The sequence below is a fragment of the Mirounga leonina genome, unplaced genomic scaffold (genome assembly GCF_011800145.1).
Source record: "Mirounga leonina isolate KUSES-001 unplaced genomic scaffold, KU_Mleo_1.0 Mir_201, whole genome shotgun sequence".
Classification (NCBI taxonomy): domain Eukaryota; kingdom Metazoa; phylum Chordata; class Mammalia; order Carnivora; family Phocidae; genus Mirounga; species Mirounga leonina.
Window position 1 is genome coordinate 827,349 of NW_023270504.1, and position 17,290 is coordinate 844,638.

General features: G+C 38.0%; 1 protein-coding gene across 1 annotated transcript; it reads left to right on the top strand.

Moving 5' to 3' along the window:
• The first annotated feature begins 1,579 nt into the window (after positions 1–1,579).
• Positions 1,580–2,051, top strand: LOC118025508 (60S ribosomal protein L32-like). The gene has a single exon (XM_035027908.1). It carries the CDS (start codon positions 1,580–1,582, stop codon positions 1,982–1,984), a length of 405 nt encoding a protein of 134 aa, XP_034883799.1. The 3' UTR covers positions 1,985–2,051.
• Positions 2,052–17,290: the final 15,239 nt, after the last annotated feature.

Sequence of the window (17,290 nt, forward strand, 5' to 3'; positions counted from 1 at the left end):
TGTGGAGAAAAGGGGACTCTTATGCACTGTTGGTGGGAATGTAAATTAGTGCAACCACTATAGAAAACAGTATGGAGGTTCATCCAAAAATTAAAAGTGAAAAAAAAATCATATGATCCAGTAATTCCACTACTAGGCATTTACACGAAGAAAACAAAAACACTGACTAAAAAAGATATATGCATTCCTATGTCTATTGCAGCATTATTTACAATTGCCAAGATATGGAAACAACCTGAGTTTCCATGGATATGAAAGATGTAGTACCTATACACAATGGAATATTACTCCGCCATAAAAAAATGAAATCCTGCCATTCACAACAACATGGATAGCCTAGAGGATATTATGCTAAGTGAAATAAGTCAAAGAAAGACAAATACCACTTTACTTCATTTATACATGAAATCTAAAAAAAACAAATTAACAAACAACATTAAAAAAACAAAACAAAAACAGAAACAAACTCCTAATTATACAGAACAAACCAGTGACTGCAAGAGGTGTGGGGGATGGGAAAAAAGGTGAACTAGATGAAGAGGATTAAGAGGTACAGATTTCCAATTATATAAACTAAATAGGCCATAGGAATGTAAAATATGGCATAGGGAATATAGTCAATATGTAATGACTTTGTATGTAACAGATATTAACTACACTTATATGATTTTAAATCACTACTACAATACTGTATGTCAACTAAACTTTAATTAAAAGTCTTTTAATTTAATTTTAATTAAATTACTACATATTTTTTTAAAATGGGAGAGATGGCTATTTTAACTTATACACAGAAACCAAAATAGAGAGTAAAGGAACATTAAGAAACAGAGGAACATATTTCAAAAAAAGGAACAAAATAAATCTCCAAAAGAGATCTTAATGAAATGGAGATAACTGATTTGAATGATAGAGAGTTCAAAATAATGGTCATAATGATGCTTACTGAGGTCAGCAGAAAAATGCATAAACAAAGTGAGAATTCCAACAAAGAAAAAATATTAGAAAGTACCAAACAGAAATAACAGAGCTGAACAGTATAATAACTTCACTGAAAAATTCAACAGAGCAACAGAAGACTAGATCAAGTAGAAGAAAAGATCACTGAGCTCAAAGACAGAGCAGTGGAATTCATCCAATTAAAAGAGCTGGTAAAAAAAAAAAAGAAGAAGAAGAAGAAGAAGAATGAAAAACAATAGACTGTTAAGGGACATATGGGTCAACATTAGCTAAACCAATATACCCATGATAGTGGCCCCACGCTTATTCAAAGAAATAACGACTGAAAACTTCCCTAACAAGAAAAGAGAAACAGACTCACATCCAGGAAACTCATAAAGTACTAAATAAGATGAATACAAAAAAATAAACACCAAGACACATCATAATGAATTGTCAAAGTTAAAGACAGAGAGACTCTTAAAAGCAGCAAGAAAAACACAACTTGTTATTCACAAAAGAACCCCCATAAGACTGTTCACAGATTTTTCAGCAGAAACTCTGCAGGCCAGAATAAAGTAGTACAGCTCTCTTCCTCAGGGCTGCCTGTGGAGGTGGCAGCCATCTGTTATTGGGCATCATGGCTGCCCTCAGACCTCTGGTGAAGCCCAAGATTGTTAAAAAGAGGACCAAGAAGTTCATCTGGCACCAATCAGACCGCTATGTCAAAATTAAGCAAAACTGGCAGAAACCCAGCGGCATTGACAATAGGATGTGCAGAAGATTCAAGGGCCAGATCTTGATGCAAAACATTGGTTATGGGAGCAACAAGAAAACAAAGCACATGTTGCCCAGTGGCTTCCAGAAGTTCCTAGTCCACAACGTCAAGGAGCTTGAAGTGCTGCTGATGTGCAAATCTTACTGTGCAGAGATTGCTCACAATGTCTCCCCCAAGAACCGCAAAGCTATTGTGGAAAGAGCAGCCCAGCTGGCAATCAGAGTCACCAATCCCAACACCAGGCTGCGCAGCGAACAAAATGAATAGACAGCTTGTTGTGCACATATTTGTGTTAATAAAACCATAAAACCACACACACAAAAAAAAGAATAGAGTAGCACAATATATTTAAAGTGCTAACAAAAAAAGACCTACCAACCAAGAATACTCTACCAGCAAAGTTGTCCTTCGGAATTAAAGAAAGATGGAGTTTTCCAGACAAACAAAAGTTATGGAGTTTGTTACCACTAAACCAGCCTTACCAGAAATGTTAAAGGGAATTCTTCAAACTGAAATTAAAAAATATTACTAACAGGAAAACATATTAAAGTATAAAACTCACTAGTAAAGAGAAATATATAAATAAATTCAGAATATTCAAATTTAATGGTGGTGGGCAATCACTTATAATTCTCTTATGAAAGAAATAGGATTACAATATAACTACAATAATCTGACAACAGACACAGAATGAAAAAATGCAAATTGTGACATCAAAAAAATGTGGGGGTGTCAGTAAGGGAAGTGTGAGACTCTTGATCTCCTGGTTATGGGTTTGAGCCTCACAGTGGGTGTAGACATTACTTTAAAGTCTGAAACATGGCGCCTGGGTGGCTCAGTTGGTTAAGCGACTGCCTTTGGCTCAGGTCATGATCCTGGAGTCCCGGGATCGAGTCCCGCATCGGGCTCCCTGCTCAGCAGGGAGTCTGCTTCTCCCTCTGATCCTCCTGCCTCTCATGCTCTCTGTCTCTCATTATCTCTCTCTCAAATAAATAAATTAAATTAATAAATAAAATAAAATCTTTAAAGTCTGAAACACACACACACACAAACATGGAAGTGGGAGAGCTTTGACATACATCTCAAGTTAGTTATTATCAGCTCAAAACAGACTGTAATGTTTCATATAGGCCTCATGATAAACACAAAGTAAAAGCCTATAAAGAAAAATTTTAAAAAAGGAATCAAAGCATACCATACAGAAAATCATCAAACTACTAAGCAATAAAGTAAGAGAGAAAAAAGGGAATAGAGAAATAAAACAACCAAAAAACACTTAACAAAATGGCAACAGTAAGTCCATAACTATCAATAATTTCTTTAAACGTAAATGGTCTCAATTCTCTAATCAAAAGATAGAGTCACTTATTAGATTTTTTTTTAAATGACCCAACTAGAAGTTTCATGTAAAAGACACACCTCAGCTTTAAGGACATGCACAGATTGAAAGTGAACAGATGGAAAAATGATACTTCATGCAAGTGGAAACTAAAAGAAAGATGGAATGGCATACCTATATCAAGCAAAATGGACTCTAAGCCAAAGACTGTAACAAGAGACAAAGAAAATTATTACATGATGACAAAGGGGTAAACACTAATGCACCCAACAATGGAGCATCTAGATTTATAAAGCAAATATAAGCAGAGCTGAAGCAAGAAGCAGCAACAGAATAACAGCACGAAACTTCAATAATCCACATTCAACAAAAGACTGATCATTATGATACTCTGATATATAACAAGAAAAGTATATTTGGTTTTCATCCCCAATCCTGGCACAGAGCTCCTAAAACCCTTGGAATTTCTTAATGAGAGCAAAAAAAAAAAAAACCACATAAATAAAATGATAAAAGGAAAAGGTTCTTTTGTTATGTTAACGAAGTATCTTTTGGAACACACCTGAGGATGGGGACTAGCTGCCAGGAGAACCAACCACGTAATTAGAGAGTTGGAACTTTCAGTCTCACCCCCTTAACTTCCTAGAGGGGAAAGGAACTGAAGGTTGAATTAACTAATAATAGCCAGTGATTTAATCAATCACACCTACATAATTAAGCCTCCATAAAAACCAAAGGGACTGAGTTTGGAGAGCTTTCAGGTTGGTGAACACATGGAGATTTGGGAAAATGGAAAGGAAATGGAAATTCCATGGAATGGAATGGAAATTCCATGCTCTTTCCCCATATCTTGCCTTAAGTATTTCTTCTATCTGGCTATTCCTGAACTATATCCATTTAAAATAAAACTGTAATCAAGTAGATAAAATGTTTCTCTGAGTTCTGTGAGCTCCTCTAACAAATCCATTGAACCCAACGAGAGCCTCAATGGAATCTCCAATCTATAGCCAGTTGGTCAGAAGCACAGGTGACAACCAGGACTTGCTATTGGTGACTGAAGTAGGGGGCAGGAACAGTTTTGTAGGAATCTAACATTATCTCCAGCTAGATACTGTCATAAATGAGTTTAATTGTATGACACTAATTGTAGGACATCAAGCTACTTTTGGAGAATTGCTTGGTGGGGCCAGGGGTGGGGAACAGACACATCAGAATCAGATATAAAATCAGTAAGAAAATATTGGTCTTAAACTATACATTAGATGAGATGGACTTAACAGAAAGAACATGTTACAGAATATTCCATCCAACAGCAACAAAATATACAGCCCACATAGATCATTCTCCAGGACAGATCAATTGTTAATCCACAAAATAAGTCTTAAATTTAAGAAGACTGAGATCATATCAAGGATCTCTTCCAACTACAATGGCATAAAACTAGAAATCACAGGGTCCCTGGCTGGCTCAGTCAGTTAACATCCAACTCTTAGTTTCAGCTCAAGTCATGATCTCAGGGTCACGAGATCGAGCTCTCCCCTCCTCATCAGTGTCCATGCTCAGCATGCAGTCTACTTGGGATTTTCTCTCTCTCCCTTTCCCTCTGCCCCTCTCCCTGCTCATGCATATTCTCTAAATAATTAAGTAAATAAAATCTTAAAAAACAAAACAAAACAAAAATAAACCGAGAAATCACTTCCAAGAAGAAAACTGAAAAACACATTTATGTGGAGACTAAACATCCTCCTGAACAACCAATGGGCCAAAGAACAAATTAAAAACAAAATAAAAACGTATCTTGAGACAAATGAGAATGAAAACACAACATACAAAAACTTATGGGATGCAGCAAAAGCAGTTCTTGGTAGCAATAAATGCCTATATTAAGAAAAAGAGAAAGAGCTAAAAAAAAAACCACCTAACTTTACACCTGAAGGAGCCAAAACAAAACAAAAACAAAGCACAAAATTCGAAGAAACAAGTCTACAGCACAGAGAGTAAAAACAAATGAAATAGATACTAAAAAGACAATAGAAAAGATCAATGAAAATAGCGGGTGAGTTTTTGAAAAGATAAAATTAACAAACCATTAGCTACATTTATCAAAAAAAAAGACATGAATGAAATAAAAAATGGACAAGACATTACAACTGACATAATACAAATAAAAAGCATCATAAGAAGCTACTATGAACAATTATAAACCACAAATTGGACAACTGAGAAGAAATAGATAATTTGTTGAAATATACAATCTACCAAAACTGAATAATGAAAAAATAGGAAATCATAATAGACCAATACTAAGGAGACTGAATCAGTATTCAAAAATCAACCAATAGAGAACAAAGACTAGATGGCTGTACTGGTGAAGTCTACCAAGCATTTAAAAAATAACTAGTATCAATCCTTCTCAAGCTCTTCCAAAAAAAACAGAACATTTCTAAACTCATTTTACCAGACTAGCATTACCCTGATAGAAAAAACAGACAAAGACACACAAGGAAGGAAAATTACACGCCAATATACCTGTTGAACATGAATGCAAAAATCTTCAACATAATATCAGCAAACCAAATTTAACATAATAGCAAAAAGATCCTTCACTATGATCAAGCTGGATTCATTCCAGGGATGCAATGATGGCTTACCATATGCAAATCAATGTGATAAAACGCATTAACAAAAGGAAGCTTAAAAATCATGATCGTTTCAATAGCTACAGAAAAAGCATTTGCCAAAATTCAACATTCTTTCATCATAAAAACTCCTAACAAAGTGAGTACAGAAAGAACACACCTCAACATAATAAAGGCCATAGATGACAAGCCCATAGCAAATCTCACATTCAAAGGTGAAACACTGTAACCTTTTCCTCTGTGATCAGAAACAAGGGTGCCCACTTGCATCACTTTCATGCAACATAACAAGGAAGTCCTAACCAGAGCAATCAGGAGAGAAAAAGAAATAAAGAACATCCAAAACAAAAAAGAGCAAGTAAAATTGTATTAATTTTCAGATAACATGATATATACAGAAAACCCTAAAGACTCCACCAAAAAAAAACTGTTAGAATAAACAAATTCAGTAAAGTTACAGAATATGAATATACAAAAATCAGTTGTGTTTCTATACACTAACAACAATCTATCAAAATGAGAAATTAAGAAAACAATCCTACTTACAATAGCAGCAAAAAAAATAAATAAAATAAATTTAACCAAGGAGACAAAACATCTGTATACTGAGAACTACAAGACATTGATGAAAGAAACTGAAGAATACACAAATAATGGTGAGAAATTTCATGCTTATGGATTGGAAGAATCAATATTGTTAAAATGTCCATACGATTCATAACAATCTACAGATTCGATGCAATCCCCATCAAAATTCCAATAGAATTTTTCACAGAAATAGAACAAACAATACTAAAATTTGTATGGGACCACAAAAGACCCCAAATAGCCAAGGTAATCTTCAGAAAAAGAACAAAGCTGAAGGCATCACACTTGATTCAAACTATACAGATCTTCCTTGACTTACAATAGGGTTACATTCTGATACAGACATTTTAAGTTGAAAATATTATAGTTGAAAATGCATTTAATACACCTAACCTACCAAATTTCATAACTTAGCCTAGCCTACCTGAAGCCTACTCAGAACACTTTACATTAGCCTACAGTTGGGAAAAATAATCTAACACAAAGCCCATTTTATAATAAAGTGTTGAATATCTCATGTAACTTATCATATGCTGTACTAAACGTGAACAAGAGAATGGCTGTATGGGTACAGAATGGTTGTTAGTGTATCATTGTTTACCCTCCTGATTGCATGGCTGACTGGGAGTTACAACATGCTGCCACTGCCTAGCATCTTGAGACAGTATCATACTACATATCACTAGCCCAGAAAAAGATCAAACTTCAAAATTCAAAGTATGGTTTCTACTGAATGCATAGTGCTTTTGCATCATTGTAAAGTCAAAAAATTTTAAGTCACACCATCATCAGTCAGGGACTGACAAACCTAAGGTACTGGCATAAATATAGACATACTGACTGAGATTCTGGAATAAAACAGAGAGCCTAGCATGCATATATGTCATAAATTAATTGATGACAAAAGAGCCAAGAAAATATAATGGTGCAAAGATAATAAATTGTCCTAAAATAAATGGTAGGGAAAACTGGATGGTCACATGCAAATGAATGAAATGAAAGTGGACCCCTATCTTACACCATACACAAAAATTCAGTCAAAATGAAGTAAAGACATGAACCTAAGACCTGAAAACATAAGTGCTAGAAGAAAACACAGGGGGTTAAGCTCATTGACGCTGGTTTTGGCAATAAATTATTTAGATTAAACCAAAAACAAAGACAACAAAAGCAAAAATAAATAGAACTCCATCAAACTGAAAAGCTTCCACACAGCAAAAGAAATCAACAAAATGAAAAGGCAACCTAAGGAATGGGACCAAATATTTGCAAATGTTATATCTGATAAGGTGTAAATATACACAATCTATACAAAACTCATACTACTCAATAACACACAAAACAAAACAAATTAACTCAATTTAAAAAGAGGCCAAGAGGCAGCTCATCCTGCCCATCGGTCATGGGCAGGGTAGCAGGACCCTTAGCTGACTTCATTCTACAGATACAACTAGATAACACCCACATCAGTTTAAAAAACCCAGAAAATGATGCAAGAACAGACTCTCAACAGTTAAATGTAGAAAAAAGGCCACATCAAAGAGGGCAGGAAGGGCAGAGATGCAGTCCAGAGCTAAATGGACCTGTGGGACTGTGCCTGGAAGGGAGGGACACTGCCCATGAGAAGAGGAGAGAGGAAAGGACCCCAAACCAGGAACCCCAGGCATAGGGGACCCACACTGGGACAAACAAGCCCCATAATATTTGACTCTGAAAACCAGGGGGACATAATTTCATGAGTTCTTACAATCAGGGGGGGCTTAACATCTAGAATTTACAAAATGAGTTGGCTCAGCTCTGGGAGAGCCAGGATGGCAACAAGAAACTGAGTCCCCACCCTTAAAGACACAGCACAACAGCCCAGTGATGATACAGCATTGAAGTAGCAATTTAAAAAAATACCTGAGGTATATGGGAGGGAGATTTGTTTACTAATCTCAGAGTGTATGCTGGAGGGGTAGGGATCATTGGGAGATTTCTCTGGAAACAAAAGGTCTGGCAGGTGCCATTTCCTGCCCCAACCCTAAAGCCTAGACCCTTAGATACCTGCAGAAATCAACACAGTGCCAACACTAGCTACCTAACTTGCCAAAAGCGTAAATGCCCCTGCCTTTTCCTGTCCAACTGCCCTCTCCAATACACCCTTGGCCAGATCCATCCAAAGTGGTGCCACAAGCCTGGCAGTGTGCAAGCGGCCCAAACAGGGGCCAGTACCACTCCAAAGTGACTCCTGCCCCAGTGAGAGGGAAAGATAACTACACACACCAGTCAGACTATGGCCCCAGCAGTAGTCTGGGGACAGTAATCTGGTCTGACAGCAGGCTCCACCCACCAGCAAAAGCTTCTCAGGGGACAACACAGGGAAAGCACCTTGCAGTTCAGTGCTACTGCGTTTCTGGCAAATGCCTGGTCTGACTCAAATCAAGACCAAGGCAGCCCCAGACAGGCCCACTAAAAACACAGGGACCTAACCCTGCCCACAATAGGCAAAGAAAGCCATTTCAGATGACTGGACTGAAGGCAACACTGGCTCTGCAACAACAGCAAGGGACAAACACACAGGAGACACCCCTGAAGTGCCAGGTTCTGCTAAACAGGGGATACTGCACTGCAGGGCATTACAAAAACCTCTTCTTCATAAGGCCAGTACTTTCAAGAGCAGGAGATGTAGCTTACTTCCTAACACACATAAACAGACACACAGAGACAAAATGAGGAGACAGAGGAATATGTCCCAAATGAAAGAACAGGGCAAAATCACAGCCAGAAAACTAAATTAAACAGATAATATGCCAGAATAGAGAATTTAATAATGGTCATAAAGATAACACTGGACTTGAGAAAAGAGGGGAGGACCTCAGTGAGATCCTTAACAAAAAGATAGAAAACGTAAAAAAGGGGACGCCTGGGGGGGCTCAGTCAGTTAAGCATCTGCCTTTGGCTCAGGTCATGGTCCCAGGGTCCTGGGATAGAGTCCTGCATCAGGCTCCCTGCTCAGCAGGGGGCCTGCTTCTCCCTCTGCCAGCTGCCCCCCCCCCCCTTTGTGTGAACACACTGTCTCTGTCAGATAAAATATTTTAAAAGTTAAAAAGATAAGTTTAAAAAAAAACAAAACAAAAACCAATCAGGGATGAAGAATCAGTAACTAAAAATTACAAATACACTAAAGGGGATAAACAGTAGACTAGAGGGAACAGAAGAACAGATCAGGAACCTGGAAGACAAAGTAATGGAAAGCAATCAAGCTGAATAGAAGAGAAGAAAAAAAATAATAAAAATGAAAATAGACTTAGGGAACTCGGCAATACCATCAAGTGTAATAACATTTGCATTACAGAAAGAGAAGACAGAGAAAAGAGTGCAGAGAATTTACTTGAAGAAATGATAGCTGAAAATTTCCCAAATTTGGGAAAGAAACAGAAATCCAGATCCAGGAGGCACAGAGAGTTCCCAACAAAATCAACCCAAGGAGGTCCACACCAAGACATACAGCAATCAAAATGGTAAAAAGTAGTGATTTAAAAACAATTTTAAAAGCAGCAAGAGAAAAGAAAACAGTTGCATACAAGGGAAATCACATAAGGTTATCAGCTATTTTTCAGCAGAAACTTCACAGACCTGAAGGCATTAGCATGACATATTCAATGTACTGGAAGAAAAAACCTGCAGCCAAGAATACTCTACCCAGCAAGGCTATCATCCAGACTAGAGGGAGAGATAGGACCGTTTCCCAGAAAAACAAAAGTTAAAGGAATTTATGACCACTAAACCGCTCTATGAGATATGCTAAAGGGGATTCTTTGAATGGAAAGGAAAAGACCACACTCAGTAGTAAGAGAAGTAGGAAACACAAAGCATTCAAATTAAACATATCTATAAAAGCCAGTCAAGGGATTCACAAAATAGAAGGATGTAAAGTATGATGCCTTGTACCTAAAATGTGAGGAGAGGAGTAAAGAATGGGTTCAAATTTAAGTGACCATCAACTTAATACAGACTGCTATATATGGAAGATGTTATATAAAAACCTAACAGTGGAGCACCTGGGTGGCTCAACTGGATGGGCATCCAACTCTTGGTTTCAGCTCAGGTCATGTTCTAAGGGTCATAGGATCAAGCCCCGCATTGGGCTCTGCACTCAGCAGACAGTCTGCTTAGGATTCTTTTCCTCTTCCTCTCACTCCCCCTCTGCACCTCCCCACCCCACCCCACCCCCCTGTTAGCACGTGAATGCTCGCTCTCTCTAAAATAAATAAAATCTTAAAAAAAAAAAACCTAAGGATAACCACAAATCAAAAACCAGTAATAGATATGCAAAAACTGAAGAAAAAGTAACCCACGGACATCACTAAATAAAGCCAGTATACCATGAGAAAAGAAAGCAAAAGAATGAACAGAGAACTACAAAAACAACCATAAAACAAGTAACAAAATGGCAATAAGTACATACCTATCAATAATTACTTTGAGTATAAATACACTAAACGCTCCAATCAAAAGACATGGGTTAAAAAATGGGTTAAAAAAGCAAGACCCATACATATGCTACCTACAACAGGCTCATTTCAGACCTAAAGACACATGTAGATTGAAAGTGAAGGAATGGAGAAGGATTTATCATTCAAATGGAAGTGAAAAGAAAGCTGGGGTAGCAATACTTAATCGGAAAAAAAAGAGACTTTAAAACAAAGACTATAACAAGACACAAAGAAGAACACTACATAATCATAAAGGGAACAATCCATAAAGAAAATATAACAACTGTAAGTATTTATGGGAGCACCCAAATACATAAAGAAGCTAATAACAAACATAAAGGAAGTAATTGATCATAATACAATAATGGTAGGGGACTTTAACCACCCACTTACATCAATGGATAGATCATCCAAACAGAAAATCAACAGGGAAACAGTGGCTTTAAATGACACACTGGACCAGATGGATCTAAGATATATTCAGAACATTTCATCCCCAAACAGCAGAATGCACATTCTTTTCAAGTGCACAAAGAATACTCTCCAGAAGAGATCACATTTTAGGCCACAGAACAAGTCTCAACAAATTCAAAAAAAGTGAAGTCATTCCATGCATCTTTTCTGACCACAACATTATGAAACTAGAAATCAACCACAAGAACAAATCTGGAAAGAATACAAATACATGGAGATATAACACGCTACAAAACAATAAATGGGTCAACCAAGAAATCAAAGAAAGCAAAAAAATACATGGAGACAAATGAAAATGAAAACATAACAGTCCATTATCTTTGGGATACAGCAAAAGCTGTTCTATGAGAAAAATTTATATCAATACAGACCTACCTCAAGAACGAAGAAAAATCTAACCTTACACCTAAAAGTGCTAGAAAAAGAACAAAACCCAAAACCAGTAGAAGGAAGGAAATAACAAAGATCAGAGCAGAAATAAAAGAAATAGAAATGAAAACAAACAAAACCAGTAGAACAGATCAATGAAACCAGGAGCTGCTTCTTTGAAAAGATAAGAAATTGATAAACTTTCAGTCTCATCAAAAAATCAGAAAAATATATTTTTAAAGAGAAAGAGAAATGACCAATACCATAGAAATACAAAGAATTAGGGCTGCCTGGGTGGAGCAGTCAGTTAAGCATCTGACTCTTGGTTTTGGCTCAGGTTGTGATCTCAGAGTCGTAAGACCAAGTCCCATGTCAGGCTCCATGCTCACCATGGAGTCTGCATGAGATTCTCTCTCTCTCTCTCTCTGCCCCTCCCACTCATGCTTGCACACACTCTCTTTCTAAAATAAATAAATCTTCAAAGAAAAGAAAGGAAATTGGGGTACCTGGGTGGCGCAGTTGGTTGGGCCTCTGACCCTTGGTTTCAATTCTGATCATGATCTCGTGGTCATGGGATTGAGCCCCACATCGGGCTCTGCACTCAGCAAAGAATCTGCTTTAGATTCTTTCTCACTCTCCCTCTCCCTCCCCCTCTATTCTCCCAGCTCATGCTCACTCGCTCTCTAAATATGGAAAAATCTTAAAAAAAAAAAAAATATAAAGGATTATAAGAGAATATTTTGAAAAATTATATGCCAACAAACTGGGCACCCTAAGGAAATGAATAAATTCCTAGAAACATATAACCTCCCCAAACTGAATCAGGTATAAATAGAAGACTGAACAGACCAATTTACCAGCAATGAAATTGAATGAGTAATCAAAAAACTCCCAACAAACAAAAGTCCAGGACAAGATGGCTTCACAGGTCAATTCTATAAAATATTTAAACAAGAATTAATTCCTATTCTTCTCAAACTACGCCCAAAAAATTGAAGAGAAAGGAAAGCCTCAAAATTTATTTTATGAGGCAAACATTACCCTATACCAAAACCAGATGAAGACACTACCAAAAAAAGAAAACTACAGACAAGTATCTTTGACAAACATAGCTGCAAAAATCCTTTTTTTTTTTTTAAAGATTTTATTTATTCATTTGAGACACAGAGATACAGAGAGAGAGAGAGCATGAGCAGTGGGAGAGGCAGAGGGAGAGGAAGAAGCAGACTCCCCACTGAGTCAGGAGCCCGATGTGGGACTCGATCCCAGGACCCTGGGATCATGACCTGAGCCAAAGGCAGACGCTTAACCATCTGAGCCACCCAAGCGCCCCAACTGCAAAAATCCTTAACAAGATATCAGCAAACTGAATCCAAGAATACATTAAAAAAAAAAAAAAATCACCATGATCAAGTGAGATTTACTCCTGGAATGCAAGGGTAGTTCAATATTTGTAAATCAATCAACATGATAAACCACATCAACAAGTGAAAGGATAAAAACCATATGATCATTTCAACAGATGCAAAAATGCATTTGATTAAGTACAACATTCATTCAGGATAAAAACCCTCCAACAAAGTAGGGTTAGAGGGAACTATATCTCAATACAATGAAGGCCATATATGAAAAACCCTCAACCAACATCATCCTCAATGGTGAAAAACAGTTTTTGTTTTTCCCCTAAGATCAGGAACAACACAAGGATGTCCACTCTTACCACTTTTATTCAGCATAGGACTGGAAGTCCTAGCTACAGCAATCAGGCAAGGAAAGGGAATAAAAGGCATCCAAACTGGTAAAGAAAAAGTAAACCATTCAATATTTGCAGATGGCATGACACTATATATAGAAAACCCTAAAGACTCCACCAAAAAACTGCTAGAACTGACAAATGAATTCAGTATGATCGCAGGACACAAAATCAATATACAGGTGTCTGTTGCATTTCTGTATACTAATAATGAGGTGGCAGAAAGAGAAATTAAGAAAACAACCCCATTTACAATTACACCAAAAATAATAAGATACCTAGGAATAAACCTAACCAAAGAGGTGAAAGACCTATACTCCGAAAACTAAAACACTGATAAAAGAAACTGAAGATGATGCAAATGGAAAGAGATTCCATCTCCTGAATTAGAAGAACAAACGTTAAAATGTCCCTAAGGCCCAAAGCAATCTACAGATTTAATGCAATCCCTATCAAAATACCAACAGCATTTTTCAAAGAATACAACAAATAATCCTAAAATTTGTATGGAACCACAAAAAAACCGTGAATAGCCAAAGCAATCTTGAAAAAGAAGAACAAAAATAAAGGTATCACAATCCCAGATTTCAAGTTACACCACAAAGCTGTAGTAATCAAAGGAGTATGGTACTGGCACAAAAAGAGACACACAGATAAACAGACCACAACAGGAAGTCCAGAAATAAACCCACACTGATATGGCAAATTAATCTATGATAAAGGAGCAAGAATACACAATAGGAAAAGTCAATCACTTCAACAAATGGTGTTGGTTAAACTGGATAGCTAGATGCAGAAGAATTAAACTTGACCACGTTCTTACAGCATACACAAAAATACTCAGAATGGAAAAAAGATCTAAATCTGAGACCTGAAGCCATAAAAATTCCAGAAGAGAGCTCAGGCAGTAATTTCTCTGACATCAGCCATAGCAACATTTTTCTAGGTATGTCTCCTGAGATAAGTGAAATAAAAGCAAAAATATACTATTGGGACTATATCAAAATGAAAAGCTTCTGCACAACAAAGGAAACAATTGACAAAACTAAAATATAACCTACTGAATGGAAGATCTCTGCAAACTGGATATCCAATAAAGGGTTGGTATCCAAAATATATAAAGAACTCATGCAAATCAACATCCAAAAAACAAATAAGCCAATTTAAAAATGGGCAAAAGAAGACATTTCTCCAAAGAAAACATACAGATGGCCAAAAGACATATGAAAAGATGCTCAACATCACTGATCATCAGGGAAATGCAAATCAAAATTCCAGTATCACCTCACCCCTGTCAGAATGGCTACAATCCAAAACACAAGAAACAACAACTGCTGGCAAGGATGTGGAGAAAAAGGAACCCTCTTGCACTGTTGGTAGGAATACAAACTGGTACAGCCACTGTGGAAAACAGTATGGAGGTTCCTCAAAAAGTTAACATTAGAACTACCTTAGGATCCAGCAATCACACTACTGGGTGTTTACCCCCAAAATACAAAAACACTAATTCAAAGAGATACATACATGTTTATAGCAGCATTATTTACAACAGCCAAACTATGGAAGTAGCCCAAGAGTCCATCAATAGATGAATGGAAAAAAGGGGTGGTATGTACCACCTCACTGATCAGAATGGCTAAAACTAACAACTCAGGAAACAACAGATGTTGGTGAGGATATGGAGAAAGGGGAATCATCTTACACTGTTGGAGGGAATGGAAACTGGTGCAGCCACTCTGGAAAACAGTATGGAGGCTCCTCAAAAAGTTAAAAATAGAGCTACCCTACAACCCAGCAACTGCACTACTAAGTATTTATCCAAAGTATAAAACATAGTGATTCAAAAGGGCACACACACCCCAATGTTTATAGCAGCAATGTCCACAACAGTCAAACTATGGAAAGAACCCAGATGTCCATCAACACATCAATGGACAAAGAAGATATGCTACACACACACACACACACACACACACACACACAATGGAGTATTACTCAGCCATCAAAAAGAATGAAATCTTGCCATCTGCAATGATATGGATAGAACTAGAGTATTATGCTAAGTGAAATAAGTCAGAGAAAGACAAATACCATAGGATTTCACTCATATGTAGAATTTAAGAAACAAAACAGATGAACATAATGGAAGAGAAGGAAAAATAAAAGATGAAAATAGAGAGGGAGGCAAACCCTAAGAGACCCTGAACTCTAGGAAACAAACTGAGGGTTGTTGGAGGAGAGGTTGGTGGGGGGAAGGGATAAATGGGTGATGGGCATTAAGGTGGGCACTTGATGTAATGAGCACTGGGTGTTATATGCAAATGATGAATCACTAACTTCTATCCCTGAAACTAATAATATAGTTACCTAAATTTAAGTTAAATAAATAAATTTTAAAGAGAGTTGGAATGTAGGATTGGGGAAGAGATGGTAGAGGAGTAGGGGACCCTATTCCAACCAGTCCCCTGAATTGAGCTGGGTATCTACCAGATCACTCTGAATACCCACGAAATCAGCCTGAGATGTAAGAAGATAGATCTGGATCTCTACAAACAGAATATTGCAGACGGTTGGATTTGAGGTATGGAGCGGGGAACCATGATTCCACGGACAGATATCGGAAGATAAATGGAAGGGGAAGGGAGCCGTGGGGATCCTGCAATGCCAGTGAGTGAAAGCCTCCCACGTTGGGGACAGGGCACAGACTCACAGACCGGAAGCAGCAAGAAAAGGACTTTAGGGCAGCCCCCCGACTGAAACCTGGAGGGGTGGGGCCACGTGTGCGAACTGGGGGTGGCTGGTGGTTTCAGAAGCACAAAGGGCAGAGATGTGCCCCGACCTGGACGCGAGGACTGGGAGCACTGCTGAAGGAGTGCACAACCCAGGACGCTTCAGTTTATAGCAGCAGACAAAAATGGAGAATGTGGCCTGGAGAGCTCACTGAAGAACAGACTGTGATTGCTCTACTCTGAGGCAGAGGGTTGGAAATGATCTCTTCTGCTCTGATTCTTGGAAGAGACACAGAAAGCCACCAGAGAATAAAAGCCCCCGAAAAATGGTTTTCACTGCACCCATCCCCCCCCACAGCAGGCAGGGCAACTCTGCCCAAACAGGGTTGCCTGAGTAAGAGCGTGGCAGGCCCCTCCCCGAGAAGACAGGCTGGGAGAACAAGAGGCTGACAACCCTAAAGTCCCTATAAAACAGGCGCATCCTGCTTGGGTTGTGGTCAATAATTTGGACTCTGTACATTCCCTTAACCACCCCTCAACAGAATGACTAGGATGAGGAACCCCAAAAATAGGAAAGATGCAGGGATTGTGACTTCTGCCACAGATTTACAAATGGATACAGATATAACCAAGATGTCAGAAATGGATTTCAAGGTAACAGTTACAAAGATGATAGCAGGAATGGGGAAATCGATTAATGGCAACATAGAGTCTCTAAGGGCACAAATGAAAGCTGAACTGGCAGAACTTAAAAATGCTATCAATGAGATCCAATCTAATCTAGATAATCTAACAGCTAGGGTAAGCGAGGCAGAAGAATGAATTAGTGATCTAGAAGACCAATTAATAGAAAAGAAGGAAAAAGAGGAGAAACAACTCAAAATCCACAAAAACAGAATCCGAGAAATAAGTGACACCATGAAATGTTCCAATGTCAGAATTACTGGAATCCCTGAGGGGGTGGAAAGACAGAGAGGATTAGAAGATGTATTTGAGCAAATCATAGCTGAGAATGTCCTAATCTGGGGAATGAAACAAACATTCGTGTCCTAGAGGCAGAGAGGACCCCTCCCAAGATCAAGGAAAGCAGGCCAACACCCCGGCATGTAATAGTAAAACTCGCTAATCTTGGAACAAGGGAAACCATCTTAAGGGCAGTTAGGGGGAAGAGAATCCTTACGTACAGAGGGAGGAACATCAGAAT

What these genes read in the sequence shown, in the direction of transcription:
- LOC118025508 (XM_035027908.1), top strand. Translation starts at nt 1,580, where the DNA reads ATGGCTGCCCTCAGACCTCTGGTGAAGCCCAAGATTGTTAAAAAGAGG.